Source organism: Pristiophorus japonicus, chromosome 18 (assembly GCF_044704955.1).
Source record: "Pristiophorus japonicus isolate sPriJap1 chromosome 18, sPriJap1.hap1, whole genome shotgun sequence".
Taxonomy (NCBI): Eukaryota; Metazoa; Chordata; class Chondrichthyes; family Pristiophoridae; genus Pristiophorus; species Pristiophorus japonicus.
Window position 1 is genome coordinate 91,069,911 of NC_091994.1, and position 14,861 is coordinate 91,084,771.

At 45.7% G+C, this 14,861-nt stretch overlaps 1 protein-coding gene across 1 annotated transcript; it reads left to right on the forward strand.

Annotated features, from left to right (window-relative positions):
• The first annotated feature begins 279 nt into the window (after window positions 1-279).
• On the forward strand, window positions 280-12,723 carry b3galt6 (UDP-Gal:betaGal beta 1,3-galactosyltransferase polypeptide 6). The gene is made up of 2 exons (XM_070860332.1): window positions 280-526; window positions 7,676-12,723. The coding sequence occupies exon 2, from the start codon at window positions 7,701-7,703 to the stop codon at window positions 8,691-8,693; it is 993 nt and encodes a 330-aa protein (XP_070716433.1). The 5' UTR covers window positions 280-526; window positions 7,676-7,700; the 3' UTR covers window positions 8,694-12,723.
• The last annotated feature ends 2,138 nt before the right edge of the window (window positions 12,724-14,861 follow it).

Below are 14,861 nucleotides of genomic sequence, written 5' to 3' on the forward strand. Positions count from 1 at the left end.
GGCCTTCACATCCTTCCCAAAAGTGCGGTGGGCGGAATTGGACACAATACTCCGGTTGAGGCCGAAGCAGTGGTTTTACAAAACTTCAACATGACTTGCTTTGAATGAAACAATGATTATACATTTTTTTTTAATGCACATGTGACCTGGGGAAGAAGCAGCAGACAGCAGGAGCTGGAGGAGCCACTGCCCCAGGTTGACAAGTCTCACACAGCTGGAGAGTTAGCTGCTCGGTCCTCCCGGCCACAGGGGGCAATAGTGAGCGGGACCAGCCCCGGCTGAGGCGGAGGCGGCGGGCTGGCGGTTGCTCGGGCCGAGCCGTGAGGTGAAGGCAGGCGGCGCCACGTCACGCCGGTTGGGCCGCTGCCAGCCGGGATGCTGCCTGCGGCTTCCTGCCTCTTTCTCCAGGGAGCCGGGCCCAGGTGGTGGTGGTGGCGGCTGAGGCTGAGGGAGGCGCCGGGCGGGCCCGCTGTGCAGTCGCTCTGAACCGGGGACGGCCTCTTTCGATGGAGAAATCAATGGAGCGGTAAGTAGCAGAACGACCGAAATATCTTCCTCGGTTCATCAAAGTTGGTTAATTCTGTGCTGCACAGAATAATATTACTATTGTGCAGCCCTGAAAATAATACTGCACTATTGTGCTGCCCTGAATAATAATGTTTCCAATAATAACACTGCATTGCCCTAAATAATACTTCACTCAACTGCATTGTAAATACTAATACTGCATTGTTGCAAATATTAATACTGCATTGTTGCAAATATTAATACTAATACTGCATTGTTGTAAATACTAATACTGCATTGTTGCAATATTAATACTAATACTGCATTGCTATTAATACTGCATATTAATACTAATACAGCATTGTTAATACTAATACAGCATTGTTGTAAATACTAATACTGCATTGCTATAAATAATACTGCATTGCTGTAAATAATACTGCATTGCTCAATAATACTGCATTGCTCAATAATAATACTGCATTGCTGTAAATAACACTAATGCTAATACTGTATTGCTCAATACTAATACTTAACTCACTGAATAACAATGCTGCACTGTCCTGAATAATAATGTCTTAAATAATAATACATTGCCTGAAATAATACTTCACGCACCTGACTAATAATACAGCATGCCCTAAATGAGCCTGCACTGTCCTGAATAGTTAAGTCTTAGATAATGCTTCACTCACCTGAATAATACTGCACTGTCCTGAATAATATGCCTTGAATAATAATACTGACTGAACTGTTTTGAATATTTAATGCCATGTCTAATAATTTTGCAGGGCACTGAACTTTTGTTCTGAATAATTCTGAATCCTCTCCTTTTAAAATACTCATTTTCTACTGCCCACCTGAGTTTCTCACTGAGATATCTTCCTTCCTCTCCTCCCTAAGCCTCTGCACTGAGCTATGCCTTATTCGCGGTGATTTCAGTCTCCATCTGAACTCGTGCCCTTTCTCCTCCTGTTTTCCCTTAATTTCTCCCTCCATATAAACTTTCTTGCCCATGGTCACTGACAACTCCTTGACCGTGCCATCTCATGTGACCTCTACACCATTTTCTCAATCACATACAAGGCCATCTGCAACCACTTCCTTGTGTCCCTCATCACCCACATACCCCCACCAACCTTCTGCATCTGCCCTGGGTATAAATTCTCCCCCACACTCAAACTTCCAACTGTCTAGCCTTTGATCCTCCATTCGTCACATTACTACTTCAGCTTTTGATGTGCATACCTCACTGCCATGTTTAATGCCCCCACCTTGTCCAGTACAAACTTTACTCTCTCCCAACTTGGTGGTTCATCCTTGTATCACATAGACTTACATAGGAGATACGGTACAGAAACGGGCCCAACCAGTCTTTTTTTTTATTCGTTCCGGGATGTGGGCATCGCTGGGAAGGCCAGCATTTATTGCCCATCCCTAATTGCCCTTGAGAAGGTGGTGGTGAGCCGCCTTCTTGAACTGTTGCAATCCTTGTGGTGAAGGTGTGCCCACAGTGCTGTTAAGCAGGGAGTTCCAAGATTTTGACCCAGCAACGATGAAGGAACGGCGATATATTGCCAAGTCAGGATGGTGTGTAACTTGGAAGGGAACTTGGAGGTGGTGGTGTTCCCATGCGGCTGCTGCCCTGCTCCTTCGAGGTGGTAGAGGTCTGGGGTTGGGAGGTGCTGTGGAAGAAGCCTTGGCGAGTTGCTGCAGTGCATCTTGTAGATGGTACACACTGCAGCAACGGTGTGCCGGTGGTGGAGGGAGTGAATGTTGAAGGTGATGGATGGGGTGCCTATCAAGTGGGCTGCTTTGTCCTGGATGGTGTTGAGCTTTTTGAGTGTTACTGGAGCTCATCCAGGAAAGTGGAGAGTATTCCATCACACTCTTGACTTGTGCCTTGTAGATGGTGGAAAGGCTTTGGGGAGTCAGGAGGTGAGACACTCGCCGCAGAATACCCAGCCTCTGACCCACTCTTGTAGCCACAGTATTTAAGTGGCTGGTCCAGTTAAGTTTCTGGTCAATGATGGACCCCAGGATGTTGATGGTGGGGGATATGGCGATGGTAATGCCGTTGAATATTAAGGGGAGATGGTTAGATTCTCACTTGTTGGAGATGTTCATTGCCTGGCACTTATGTGGCGTGAATGTTACTTGCTACTTATCAGCCCAAGCCTGAATGTTGTCAAGGTCTTGCTGCATGCGGGCACGGACTGCTCCATTATCTGAGGAATTGCGAATGGAACTGAACACTGTACAGTCATCAGCGAACATCCCCACTTCTGACTTTATGATGATGGGAAGGTCATTGATGAAGCAGCTGAAGATGGTTGGGCCTAGGACACTGCCCTGAGAAACTCCTGCAGCAATGTCCTGGGGCTGGGAGGATTGACCTCCAACAACCACAACCATCTTCCTTTGTACTAGGTATGACTCCAGCCAGTAGAGAGTTTTCCTCCTGATTCCCATTGACTTCAGCTTTACTAGGGCTCCTTGATGCCACACTCTGTCAAATGTGGCCTTGATGTCAAGGGCAGTCACTCTCTCCTCACTTCTGGAATTCAGCTCTTTTGTCCATTTTTGGACCAAGGCTGTAATGAGGCCTGGAGCCGAGTGGTCCTGGTGCAACCCAAACTGGGCATCAGTTAGCAGCTTATTGGTGAGTAAGTGGCGTTCGATAGCACTATCGACACCATCTTCCATCAATTTGCTGATGATTGAGAATAGACTGATGGGGCGGTAATTGGCCGGATTGGATTTGTCCTGCTTTTTGTGGACAGGACACACCTGGGCAGTTTTCCACATTGTCGGGTAGATGCCAGTGTTGTAGCTGTACTGGAACAGCTTGGCTCGAGGCGCGGCTAGTTCTGGAGCACAAGTCTTTAGCACGACAGCCGGGATGTTGTCGGGGCCCATAGTCTTTGCTGTATCCAGTGCGCTCAGCCCTTTCTTGACATCATGTGGAGTGAATTGAATTGGCTGAAGACTGGCTTCTGTGATAGTAGGGACCCCAGGAGGAGGCCAATATGAATCATCCATGCGGCACTTCTGGCTGAAGATGGTTGCAAACGCTTCAGCCTTGTCTTTTGCACTTGCGTGCTGGGCTCCTCCATCATTGAGGATGGAGATATTCATGGAGCCGCCGCCTCCCGTTAGTTGTTTAATTGTCCTCCACCATTCACGACTGGATGTGGCAGGACTGCAGAGCTTTAATCTGATCTGTTAATTGTGGGATCGATTAGCTCTGTGTTTATAGCATGCTGCTTCTGCTGTTTAGCACACATGTAGTCCTGTGTTGCAGCTTTTTTGTGGCCTTGTTAACCTGTCACTATATTTAGCGCCTTGGTATCTCATTTTTAGGTTCGCCTGGTGCAGCACTGAAACGCCACTAATCAAAGTTACAAATAAAATCCTCTGTTACTGTGACTATGGTGCTCTATCTTAGAGTCATAGAACGGTTACAGCACAGAAGGAGGCCATTTGGCCCGTCGAGCCCATGCTGGCTCCCTGCAAGAACACTTCAGCTAATCCCACTCTCTTGTCCTATCCCTGCAGTCCTGCAATTTTATTTCTTCAGGTACTTATCCAATTCCCGTTTCAAAGCCATAATTGTGTCAGCTTCCATCACCCTTTCAGGCAGTGCATTCCAGATCCTAACCACTCGCTGCGTAAAAAAGTTTTTCCTCATTTCGCCTTTGGTTCTTTTGCCAGTCACCTTGAATCTGTGTCCTCTGGTTCTCGACCCTTCCGCCAATGGGAACAGTTTCTCTCTCTATACACTTTATCTTTCCTTGTCCTTCTAGACCGCTCTTTTATCTTTCCTCATCCCCCTCCCTGACCACTGTCTCTGCTTGAACCAGACTGTTTGCAACCTCGGTGTCCTATTTGACCCTGAGCTGAGCTTCAGACACCATAACACCTCCATCAAAAAGACTGCCTGCTTCCTGCTCCGCAGCAGAATACTGGGCTCCACTGAATAATGCTGCTGATGCAGTGAATATTAATACTGTGCTCCACTGAATATTACTACGTTGCTGAACCAAATAATGTGACCTGATTAGTGGCGATGTGCTACGCTGAATAACATTACAGTGCTGCATTGAATGACAATGCTGTGCTGTACTAAATACTTTTGTATCTGTACTTCACAATAATGCTCTGCTGCTCTGATATTCATCACATTTAATGTGGTTTCTTGTTCTATGCAAAATTCAGCATCAGAACCACAGAGGGCTTCAATCTAGCAGTGATGGGAGAGCTACTTAGCGGAGGCCATTCTTTTAGCTGCTGTACCCGTCACGAGTACACAGTGACTAAGGGGTCGCCCATCTAAGACGGAGATGAGAAGGAATTTCTTCTGAGGGTCGTGAATCTTTGGAGTTCTCTACCCCAGATAGCTGTGAAGGCTGGGTCATTGAATATATTTAAGGCGGAGATAGACAGATTTTTGAGTGATAAGGGAGTCAAGGGTTATGGGGAGCGGGCAGGAAAGTGGAGTTGAGGCCAAGATCAGATCAGCCATGATCTTATTGAATGGCGGAGCAGGCTCGAGGGGTCAAATGGCCTACTCCTGCTCCTAGTTCTTATGAAGTGGCTGGTCACCATGAGGCGGCTGCTGAATGCGGGCGGTAAACTCTGAAATGGGATGTCCTAAAGCTGCAGGGATCAGTGTTGCAAAGCCCTGATTTGATTAGTGGACCATTTGTTGTGGGAATTTTATCTATCTTTGTCGTGGTGACGGTCCTTCCAACCTCCGTAAAATGTTACCACGTTGAAGATGTTGCCAATCATAGGATCTGGGATACAATTGATGACATGGCTCAGTGGGTAGCACTCTCGCCTCTGTCAGAAGGTTGGGGGTTCAAATCTCACTCCAGAGACTTGAGCACAAAATTCTAGGCTGACGCTCCAGTGCAGTGCTGAGGAAGCGCTGCGCTGTCGGAACTGCCGTCTTTCGAATGAGACGTTAAACCGAGGCCCCGTCTGCTCTCAGATAGACAAAAAGATCCCATGACACTATTTTGAAAAAGAACAGGAGGGGAGTTATCCCAGGTGTCCTAGCCAATATTTATCCCTCAATCAACATCACTAAAAACAGATTATCACATTGGTGTTTGTGGGAGCTTGCTGTGCGCAAAATTGGCTGTCTCGTTTCCTGCTTTCCAACTGTGACTCCACTTCAAAAAAAAAAGTACTTCATTGGCTGTAAATCGCTTTGGGACGACTGGTGCTCATAAAAGGCGCTCTATAAATGCAAGTCTTTTTTTTTCTTTTTAAACAATTGATCGCTTGAGAGAGGGGTAATAAGATCAGCAATTTTCTTCAGGATTTAAACAAAATTGCTTTTGGGGCTAAATAAAGAATTTGACCTTTGTGACCTTCATCCAACACAGAAAATTCTTTACCCCAAAGGGGATGTGTCAGTTGTTGAGTAGATTCAAGACACAGATCGATAGAATTTTGGATACAAAATGATAAATATTTAAGCTAATGGGAGAGCTGAAGACTGGAAGCTAATTTCCTGAGACACTTGTTTTATAATCTTGTAACTGATTCCCCGATATCCATTAGCCTGTGTTTTATTTGCTTGTTTGCCTGTCACATTAGCTAATTTACATCGCATTGGTTGATGGTGCTCACACAAGCAACCATTGTGAAGAAAAAGAAAGACAGATTTATATAGCGCCTTTCATGACCACCGGACGTCTCAAAGCACTTTACAGCCAATGAAGTCTTTTTGGAGTGTAGTCACTGTTGTAATGTAGAAGGTAAATCAAAAACAGCAGCGCACATGAAATCAGGAAAATCAAGTCATTCATTTCGGAGAGTAACTAGTCGGAGCCATTGAGTGGTTGTGTTATAAACCTTCAAAGCCTCCTTGATAAAATGCAACATCCCCACCGACACCTGGGAGTCCCTGGCCAAAGACCGCCCTAAGTGGAGGAAGAGCATCCGGGAGGGCGCTGAGCGCCTCGAGTCTCGTCGCAGAGAGCACGCAGAAAACAAGCGCAGGCAGCGGAAGGAGCGTGCGGCAAACCAGACTCCCCACCCACCCTTTCCTTCAACGACACAAATCTGCAAAGGGACATAGACAGGCTAAGTGAGTGGGCAAAAATTTGGCAGATGGAGTATAATGTTGGAAAGTGAGGTCATGCACTTCGGCAGAAAAAAAATCAAAGAGCAAGTTATTATTTAAATGGAGAAAGATTGCAAAGTGCTGTACTACAGCAAGACCTGGGGGTACTTGTGCATAAAACACAAAAGGTTAGTATGTAGGTACAGCAAGTGATCAGGAAGGCCAATGGAATCTTGGCCTTTATTGCAAAGGGGATGGAGTATAAAAGCAGAGAAGTCTTGCTACAGTTATACAGGGTATTGGTGAGGCCACACCTGGAATACTGCGTGCAGTTTTGGTCTCCATATTTACGAAAGGATATACTTGCTTTGGAGGCAGTTCAGAGAAGGTTCACTAGGTTGATTCTGGGGAAGAGGGGGTTGACTTATGAGGAAAGGTTGAGGAGGCTGAACCTCTACTCATTGGAATGCAGGTGATCTTATTGAAATATATAAGATTATGAGGGGGCTTGACAAGGTGGATGCAGAGAGGATGTTTCCACTGATGGGGGAGACTAGAACTAGAGGGCATAATCTTAGAATAAGTGGCTGCCCATTTAAAACTGAGATGAGGAGAAATTTCTTCTCTGAGGGTTGTAAATCTGTGGTATTCGCTGCCTCAGATAGCTGTGGAAACTGGGACATTGAATAAATTTAAGTCAGATAGACAGTTTCTTAACTGATAAGGGAATAAGGGGTTATGGGGAGCGGGCGGGGAAGTGGACCTGAGTCCATGATTGGATCAGCCATGATGTTATTAAATGGCGGGGCAGGCTCGAAGGGCCGTATGGCTGACTCCTGCTCCTATTTCTTATGTTCTTATGACAGTCTGTCCCACCTGTGACAGAGACACTAATTCCCTTGGGCCATACAGTCACCTAAGAACTTGCTTTTAGAGTGGAAGCAAGTCTTCCTCAATTTCGAGGGACTGCCGATGATATAAAGCTGAAAGTGCTCGCTGTAATGGGTTGTTTGCAAGGAATAAAAGTATTTTAGTGGAGCACAATCCTGCTTCCCGGAATGTTAACCAGCTTCCATTTTGTCCCCACAGCTGAAAGCACTCCAGCGTCTACACCATGAATCTAGTTCGACTTGTCTGTCGTCACAAAACCGCCCTCGCCATCGCCACCCTGTCCTTGTTTGCCCTGATGTTGCTTTACTTGGCCAAATGCACCTCGGAGACGTTGAAATCCCCGGGCTTGCCCCACGGGGTGGAGAGGCGGGGCAAGGCTCCAGGCCGCAGCAGAACCAAAGGCCTGTCTGCCTTCCTGGTGCTGCTGATCACCACTGGGCCCAAGTACACGGAGAGGCGAAGCATTATCCGCAGCACCTGGCTGGCCAGCCGAGACCCCGAAATCCTCCCCTACTTCACCATAGGAACCAGCGGCCTCGCGGCGGAAGACGTGCTAACTTTGGAGCAGGAGAGCGATCGGCACCGGGATCTGCTGCTGCTCCCGGACCTGAGGGACTCCTACGAGAACCTAACTAACAAGATCCTTCACATGTACGCTTGGGTGGACCAAAACGTGGACTTTAAGTTTGTGCTGAAGGCGGACGATGACACCTTCGCCAGGCTGGATATCATTAAAGAAGAACTGAAGGCAAAAGAGCCAAATAAACTGTACTGGGGCTTCTTCTCTGGGCGAGGAAGGGTTAAGTCCGGTGGGAAATGGAAGGAGAGCACGTGGGTATTGTGCGATTATTACTTGCCTTATGCCCTTGGGGGCGGGTATGTTCTGTCTGCGGATTTGGTGCATTATATTCGAATTAATGTTGACTATCTGAAGGTGTGGCAGAGTGAGGATGTGTCTCTGGGTGCCTGGCTGGCACCAGTCGATGTCAAACGCCTGCACGACCCCCGGTTTGATACAGAGTACAAGTCCCGCGGGTGCAACAATAAGTACATTGTGACACACAAGCAGAGCATTGAGGATATGCTGGAAAAGCACCAGACACTCCTGAGAGAAGGAAAGCTATGCAAAGAAGAAGTTAAAGTGAGACTGTCCTATATTTATGATTGGTATGTCCCACCCTCCCAGTGCTGTCAGCGTAAAGATGGCATACCTTGACTCTGCAGCTGAGCGCTGGAAAGGCGGAGTCCCTATGGTCTGCATGGTGAATTAGAAATGGTAGAGTGGGTGTTAATGCAGGAAATGCCACTTGGAAAGAGCTGCGACATCGACAACCTATTTCTGACGGCACATGGGTCTCTTCCCAGTTGACATAATACCGAGTCTGCAAGTCTGAGAGATTGAAACTTGTACATCTCCAAAAAGCACAAAGTTGCTCTTTTTCCTGATCAGAGTACGGATTCGCTCATTGTGATGCCAAGGGTTCAGTTCACGTCTGTCCACCTTTGTTAGACTGCTTTTCAGTTTCGCGCACTTTCTCCCATTATTTCCCGTCCGAAAGATGCACCAAAGAATACCTGGTGTTCCTAATCCTGATCCATCGCACCGATCGGAGCAGCGTGCACAACGTCGGTCTTGCAGTACGTCGTATTTAATTGCACAAGAGTAAAGTTCTGGGATTTGTGTAATCCCGTTATAGCAAATATAAATGTAATTTGATTGTATGTGTGTGTTTGTATTGTGTATATGTGTATAAACAAACAAACTGCTTATTTGGGTAAAAGCCTTTAGTGACTCCAAGCCACATATTTTATTAGTTTGTTCTGATCTAACTGGCGCTAGTTAGAATGCTCCCTGAACTGGCCAGGTAGCAGGAAAAAACATTTTCTGAACTAAAATTTACTTCAACTTTTTTGTTGTCTGTGTTAACGAATTGCAATACAGGATTTTTATATTCCAACTAAATTTGCATGGAAATTGTTCATCTGCGTCTGGAGTCCCGATGTTACGTGATTAACTGCTGGTATTGTTCCGCTTTTCTCTTTAACCGGCTGTAAAGCTATTTCATCTTTTAAAGTACGGCTTTACTTAGGCATTGTGATTTTCGGCTGGGCATTGGGAAAGTAAGGCTACATTGAGCCTACTCTGTGTGTTTCTGGGAACGGGAGAGTCCACAGTGAGAACCCGACATGCAGGGTTGTGCTGGGCTCATTTTCACCACCTGGAGTCACTAAATAAACATTTTGGTTGAATTGTATCATTTTAACAATAGTTCAGGGTGCTTTTGAAAATGTAATTGTCGATTAAGCAACTATTTGTTACAAATGCTGTAACAATCCTGATGAATCCTATAATCTATTGTACTCAATAGTCCGGAGGATCTATTTTCCACCAGTCACTAATATTAGAGAAGTTCCAAGTATTCATGTTTGACATATTAACCGTTCCACAAAAGTGTATTTGCAAGCAGCTGAGAACCTTCCAACTTGGGAAGGATACCGATTTTGTTGCAGTATACGGTGACATTGTGAAAAGTCCGATGATTTTTGTAACCTATAAGTGACCAGTGTGATCTTTGTGCAGAGGTAGAATGTTTTTTTTAAATGGCATTGCTTCTGGTCAAAACACTAGGTAGAGAGCATCGGGATTCGAGCCTGGAAATGCAATCTAAGCTCACTGGTCCTTTGTGTTTAATTGATGCCAGAGATTGGCGCACAATTGCAGTTCAGTGAAGCCCCGCTGTCCATCCGAGAGCATGTTGCTGCTTCCCAATTAGTCAGGCCCACTCTCTGGTGCGGTTGGAATCCACGTCTCCCGCAGCAGATGACCATTGAGGAGAATTCCGTCACACGGAGCACCTTTCAATCAGTGACAGGACCAACCGGCTCTGACAAATTTGTATTACTCAGTGGGCAAATATCAGGAAACGGGCACCCTGTGTATTTTCAGCCCTGGGATTGGTGGGGGCTTCACAAACACGGGTGAGGAGGCTATTTTGGGGGGACTGATTTCCCATGGAAAATCACATGCCTTACAACTCATTAGGAACTTGCAATTAGAGTGTCCAATGCCAAGAAGGAAGCTTTTGTATTGGGAGCAGAACAGACAAATCACACAAAAGACAAATAAATCCCTGTTTTCGACCCAGGAAACATTTTGCTTGAACATGGATCGCCAAACGTAGATTAGAATGTGCTTCTGCTTTTGCACAACCAGGGCCCAGTTCCTGCGCTTTTGGCTGGTGTTGGAAACATTAAGATGTGTATGTACCAGTTTAACTGAGCAAGGCACATCTCTGGGTGTTGTACGTACCGTGCACTGCACAGAGCTACGTCATTCACTGCTTCTATAGCAACATTTCCTCTCACTGAACAATGTTTTAAAGAGCATTGATTAAATGTATTTTTATTTATATTCTGTGAAATCATTCTGGTAATAAAGCCTAGGTACTGGTTAATCATGCTTAACCAACCTTTTAAAATGAACAAAACAGTCTGCCCTTCATCCTGTGATGTATTACATTTGCCATGGATGCTGTGCTTTCCTTATTTGGCTATTCTGTCATGCCTCTGGGTGGCTTCTCTGTTATAAAGCGACCCAACGTGCAGTCACATCGGCAGCGACGCACTTTCACCACTAGATGGAGCCTCCCAAAGTCCAGCAGCTGCAGATCTCCCCCTGACCTGCAGTAACGCTAATGTCCTCTGAGGGGCGCTCATTTTCTGTAGGCGATGCCACAGCAGATCTGCTATTGGCATCCCTTTCTGGCTCCATGCTTCTGCCAGGGAACCTCAGCAAATGGTTGGGCAAATCATGCGCTATGCACGCTGAGGTTTCGGCGAGTGAGGCTCCGCATCGAGATTGCAAAGTTTAAAAAAAAACTCTTAACAGGTGTAAAACAACTAAACAATAGTGCTATTCATCCTCGCCTGACTGCTGACACATAGCAACATTTCTATTTTCAGTCCCTCGCTTGAAATTCCAGTATTTGAAGCTTTATTTTCCTTTGTGGTATTTTGGAAGCTTGCATGTGAGTTGCAGAGTTACAATGTTGTATTTGTCCGGGTAGTGAAGGAATGTAGAAAGTTCATATTCCATACCAATATGTAGGCCTCCGCAGTCAGACACATTTTGCTCAAGTTGGCATTTTAGTGCAAGAAAAGGATGAGTGTTTTTTGAAATGTCCTTCCACATTATCGATACTGTTGATTTACTTAAATCACCTGAGGCATCGGCTATGAATTCAATTATTTCATTTTGCAAAGACCTGATACAGCTTTGGTGTGGTAAAAACAGACTTGGAAAGGTATAAAAGTTAAAGATAGCAGTGAAATACCTTGGGTCTTCACATGACATTTCTTACTCAGTGGCATTGCTCTTGCAACTTATGACCTGATCATTCTAATTTTGCCTATTCTCACTAAGCTCCGTGGCCGCGCAGGCATCTGCAAGTTCCCACGCAGGCATCTGCAAGGTCCCACGCAGGCCACTCACTGGCTTTTACATTGTAGATACCGAGTATCGATGTTCCCTCTTCGAGTTTTTTTTTCCTGGTCCACGGGCCCTTTAACGGGCTGCACGGCCTATTTAAATGTTCTCGTGTGTAAGCTGTGCACCGGAATTTATGGGACCTCCAGATCTCTGCGCAGCTTAACGAGAACATTGCCCCACACACACAGATATTTTGAATGGGCCACATAGTGGGAGAGGCAGTGCAGCTTCCAGGGTCGTTGCTGGACATTATTTCCCCCCTCAACCCATTAACTTACTACCCCCCCCCCCCCCCCCCCCTCTCCCTTTAATGATGCAGAGTCTCCACATGCCCCTCTCTGGCCATCATCCACCCATCACCATGCTGCCATTGCTGCTGCCCACCTCATTCAGCATGGGATGAACCGGGCGGGCAGCCTGTGCCCAAGTGATTGTGCCCACAACCGGCAGCGAGCTGAAGCCGGGACAAACCCGCCGTGCCACGTCCCCGGTCTGGCCACTGCTCGACTTCAGACTCCGTGGTGCAATGGGGGAGGGCAAGTGTGCTTTCAGACACATTCCACTGAGGTTCATGACTACTCCGATTTGAAATATTGTGCAGTGACTTTATTGAACCAATAAAAAAAAACCAACATAACAATGGTGTATTTATTTAAAAATGTTGTTTTAAAAAAGCTGGAATCATGGAAAAAGCTTTGACGAGGATAATGTTTAAATATTGTACAATTTATGGTCAGTAAATTAAAACCGAGTCTGTAGACCCATTTCTGATAGTGGTTGTCTCTATTATTTCTGTGCTTTTTTCACAGTGTTATAGAAATTTGGAACACTTTTCTCTCTCCCCTCCCCCCGGCTGTGAATGCTGGGTCAATTGGAGCTTTCAAGACTCAAATAGATTTTTATTGGGTAAGTTATTGAGGGATACAGAGCAAATGCAGGAAAATTGACGTGGTGCAGATCAGCCATGATCTAATTAAATGGTGGAGCAGGCCCGAGGCCTTCTGCTCCTTGTATTCCTAGTGGAACTGAGGGGCTCTAAGCAGCAGCCAGTAATTGCACATCAGAGAAGTAGGTGAGAGCAGTTGGTAACTCAAGGTTACAGAGAAATTCCTTACTGACCTTCCTAGCTGCAGGGGCTATCTGGCATAATAGATAAGCTGAGCTGCTCAATCCCCTCTCACATTAGATAGTTTTTTTTATCAGTAGCAAAACTGATTCAAATTGAGGAAGTGTGGCAAAATCTGCTGTGCAGCTTATAAAATGTAACGGTAGTAATTCAGTATCTGGAAAGGGTTCTACCCATTGAGCTTGTGCTATGCCCAAGTGTTAGCTGAGCAGGAAGAGCAAGTGTGGTGCTGGGTTATTGTTGTTCAGTGAATGTTATTCGTGCAATGGCCCTGATCCAGCTGGAGCCAGGTCTGTAAGATAGTAGTTGTTAGTAACTGCCCACTGTCACCACTTCAACGCTTCAAGGGCAGAATGGCATTAAACGCCACTGGGCACTGTGATTTATGCTGGTGCTGGAGTGTGTGGCATCACCTGCTGCCATGTGCGGACTTCCTTGCTTCCACCAGTTGATACCACCTTGGCAAGACACTCACGGTAGAGAAAAGGAAGATGTGTTGCAAGTATTTCAGGATCGAATGTCTTGTAAGAGAGTGTTTAAATGAAACCTTCCTGAGGGCTGTCTTTCGGACAAGGCATTAAGCTGAGGCCCCGCCTGCTCCTTCAGGCGGACGTAAAAGATCCCATGGCACTATTTCAAAGAAGAGCAGGGGAGTTATCCCCAATGTCCTGGCTAATATTTATCCCTCAATCAACATCGCAAAAACATTATCTGGTCATTATCACATTGCTGTTTGTGAGAGCTTGCTGTGCGCAAATTGACGACTGCGTTTCCCACATTACAACAGTGATGCCATTCCAAAAGTACTTCATTGGCTGTAAACCGCTGAGATGACTGGTGGTCGTGAAAGGCGCTATATAAATGCAAGTCTTTTAGGGTATTGTAGATTACAACTTAGATTTGAGCAATGTGTGCTGGGCCCCAATAGAAATGTTAGCAAGGTTGGAGACACCTTTGCTTATCCCCCTAATACTAGCAAACATCTTCCTCGTTTTCATCCAATGCAACAGACTTGGGTGATTGTACTGACTTGATCAGCCAATTCACTCCATACAGCTCGCATAGGAGGATTACCTCTGCTCCAAATAGTCGCCTTCCTTCGCGACACCACCTGCAATAGCCTGGCTTAAACCCACCAAAAATACTTAAATTAATCCGATGTAATTTTTTTCCCCCACCTCCTCCCCGATAGCTCGGCTCACCCATATGGAATCAGCACAGCCATGTGGGGCAGTCTGGCTTGCAGAAGCTGGCTTCTTAAAGGAGTGTAGCACTTTTCATTGTTGGTTGAGAAGTTACAATTTTTTAATGTTTTATCTGAATTTTCATTGAAGCATTAATTTTTCTTTATTCCTGGTATTTTGCACTGGGAGACATTTATTTCCAACTCCATTTTTTTTAAACCAGTCTTGCTTCCAGCTGCTACCAAAATGAGAAGGATAAACACTTCTTGAGTCCCAAAGTTGGAGGAGGAAGAGCAGATTTAAGAGCACGTGTGATTGTGCCTCATGCATATGTCCTTATCCCAGGACCTCCCTTTTATGGCTGTCTCAAGGACAGCTGACAGTGTCTCCAATCCACAAAACAGGAGTGGAATGGCTGTATTAATACAGGATTCTATAACCGCACTACAATGTAAGGAGTGTTAAATAGAATCCAGATGAATAGAGTTAAAGAATACAATTCTCAATTTGCTTTATATGCCACCAAACTGGAGATGAGATGGTGGTGTAGGTTGGCAGAGTAGAGAGAGATATTGGAACAATAGG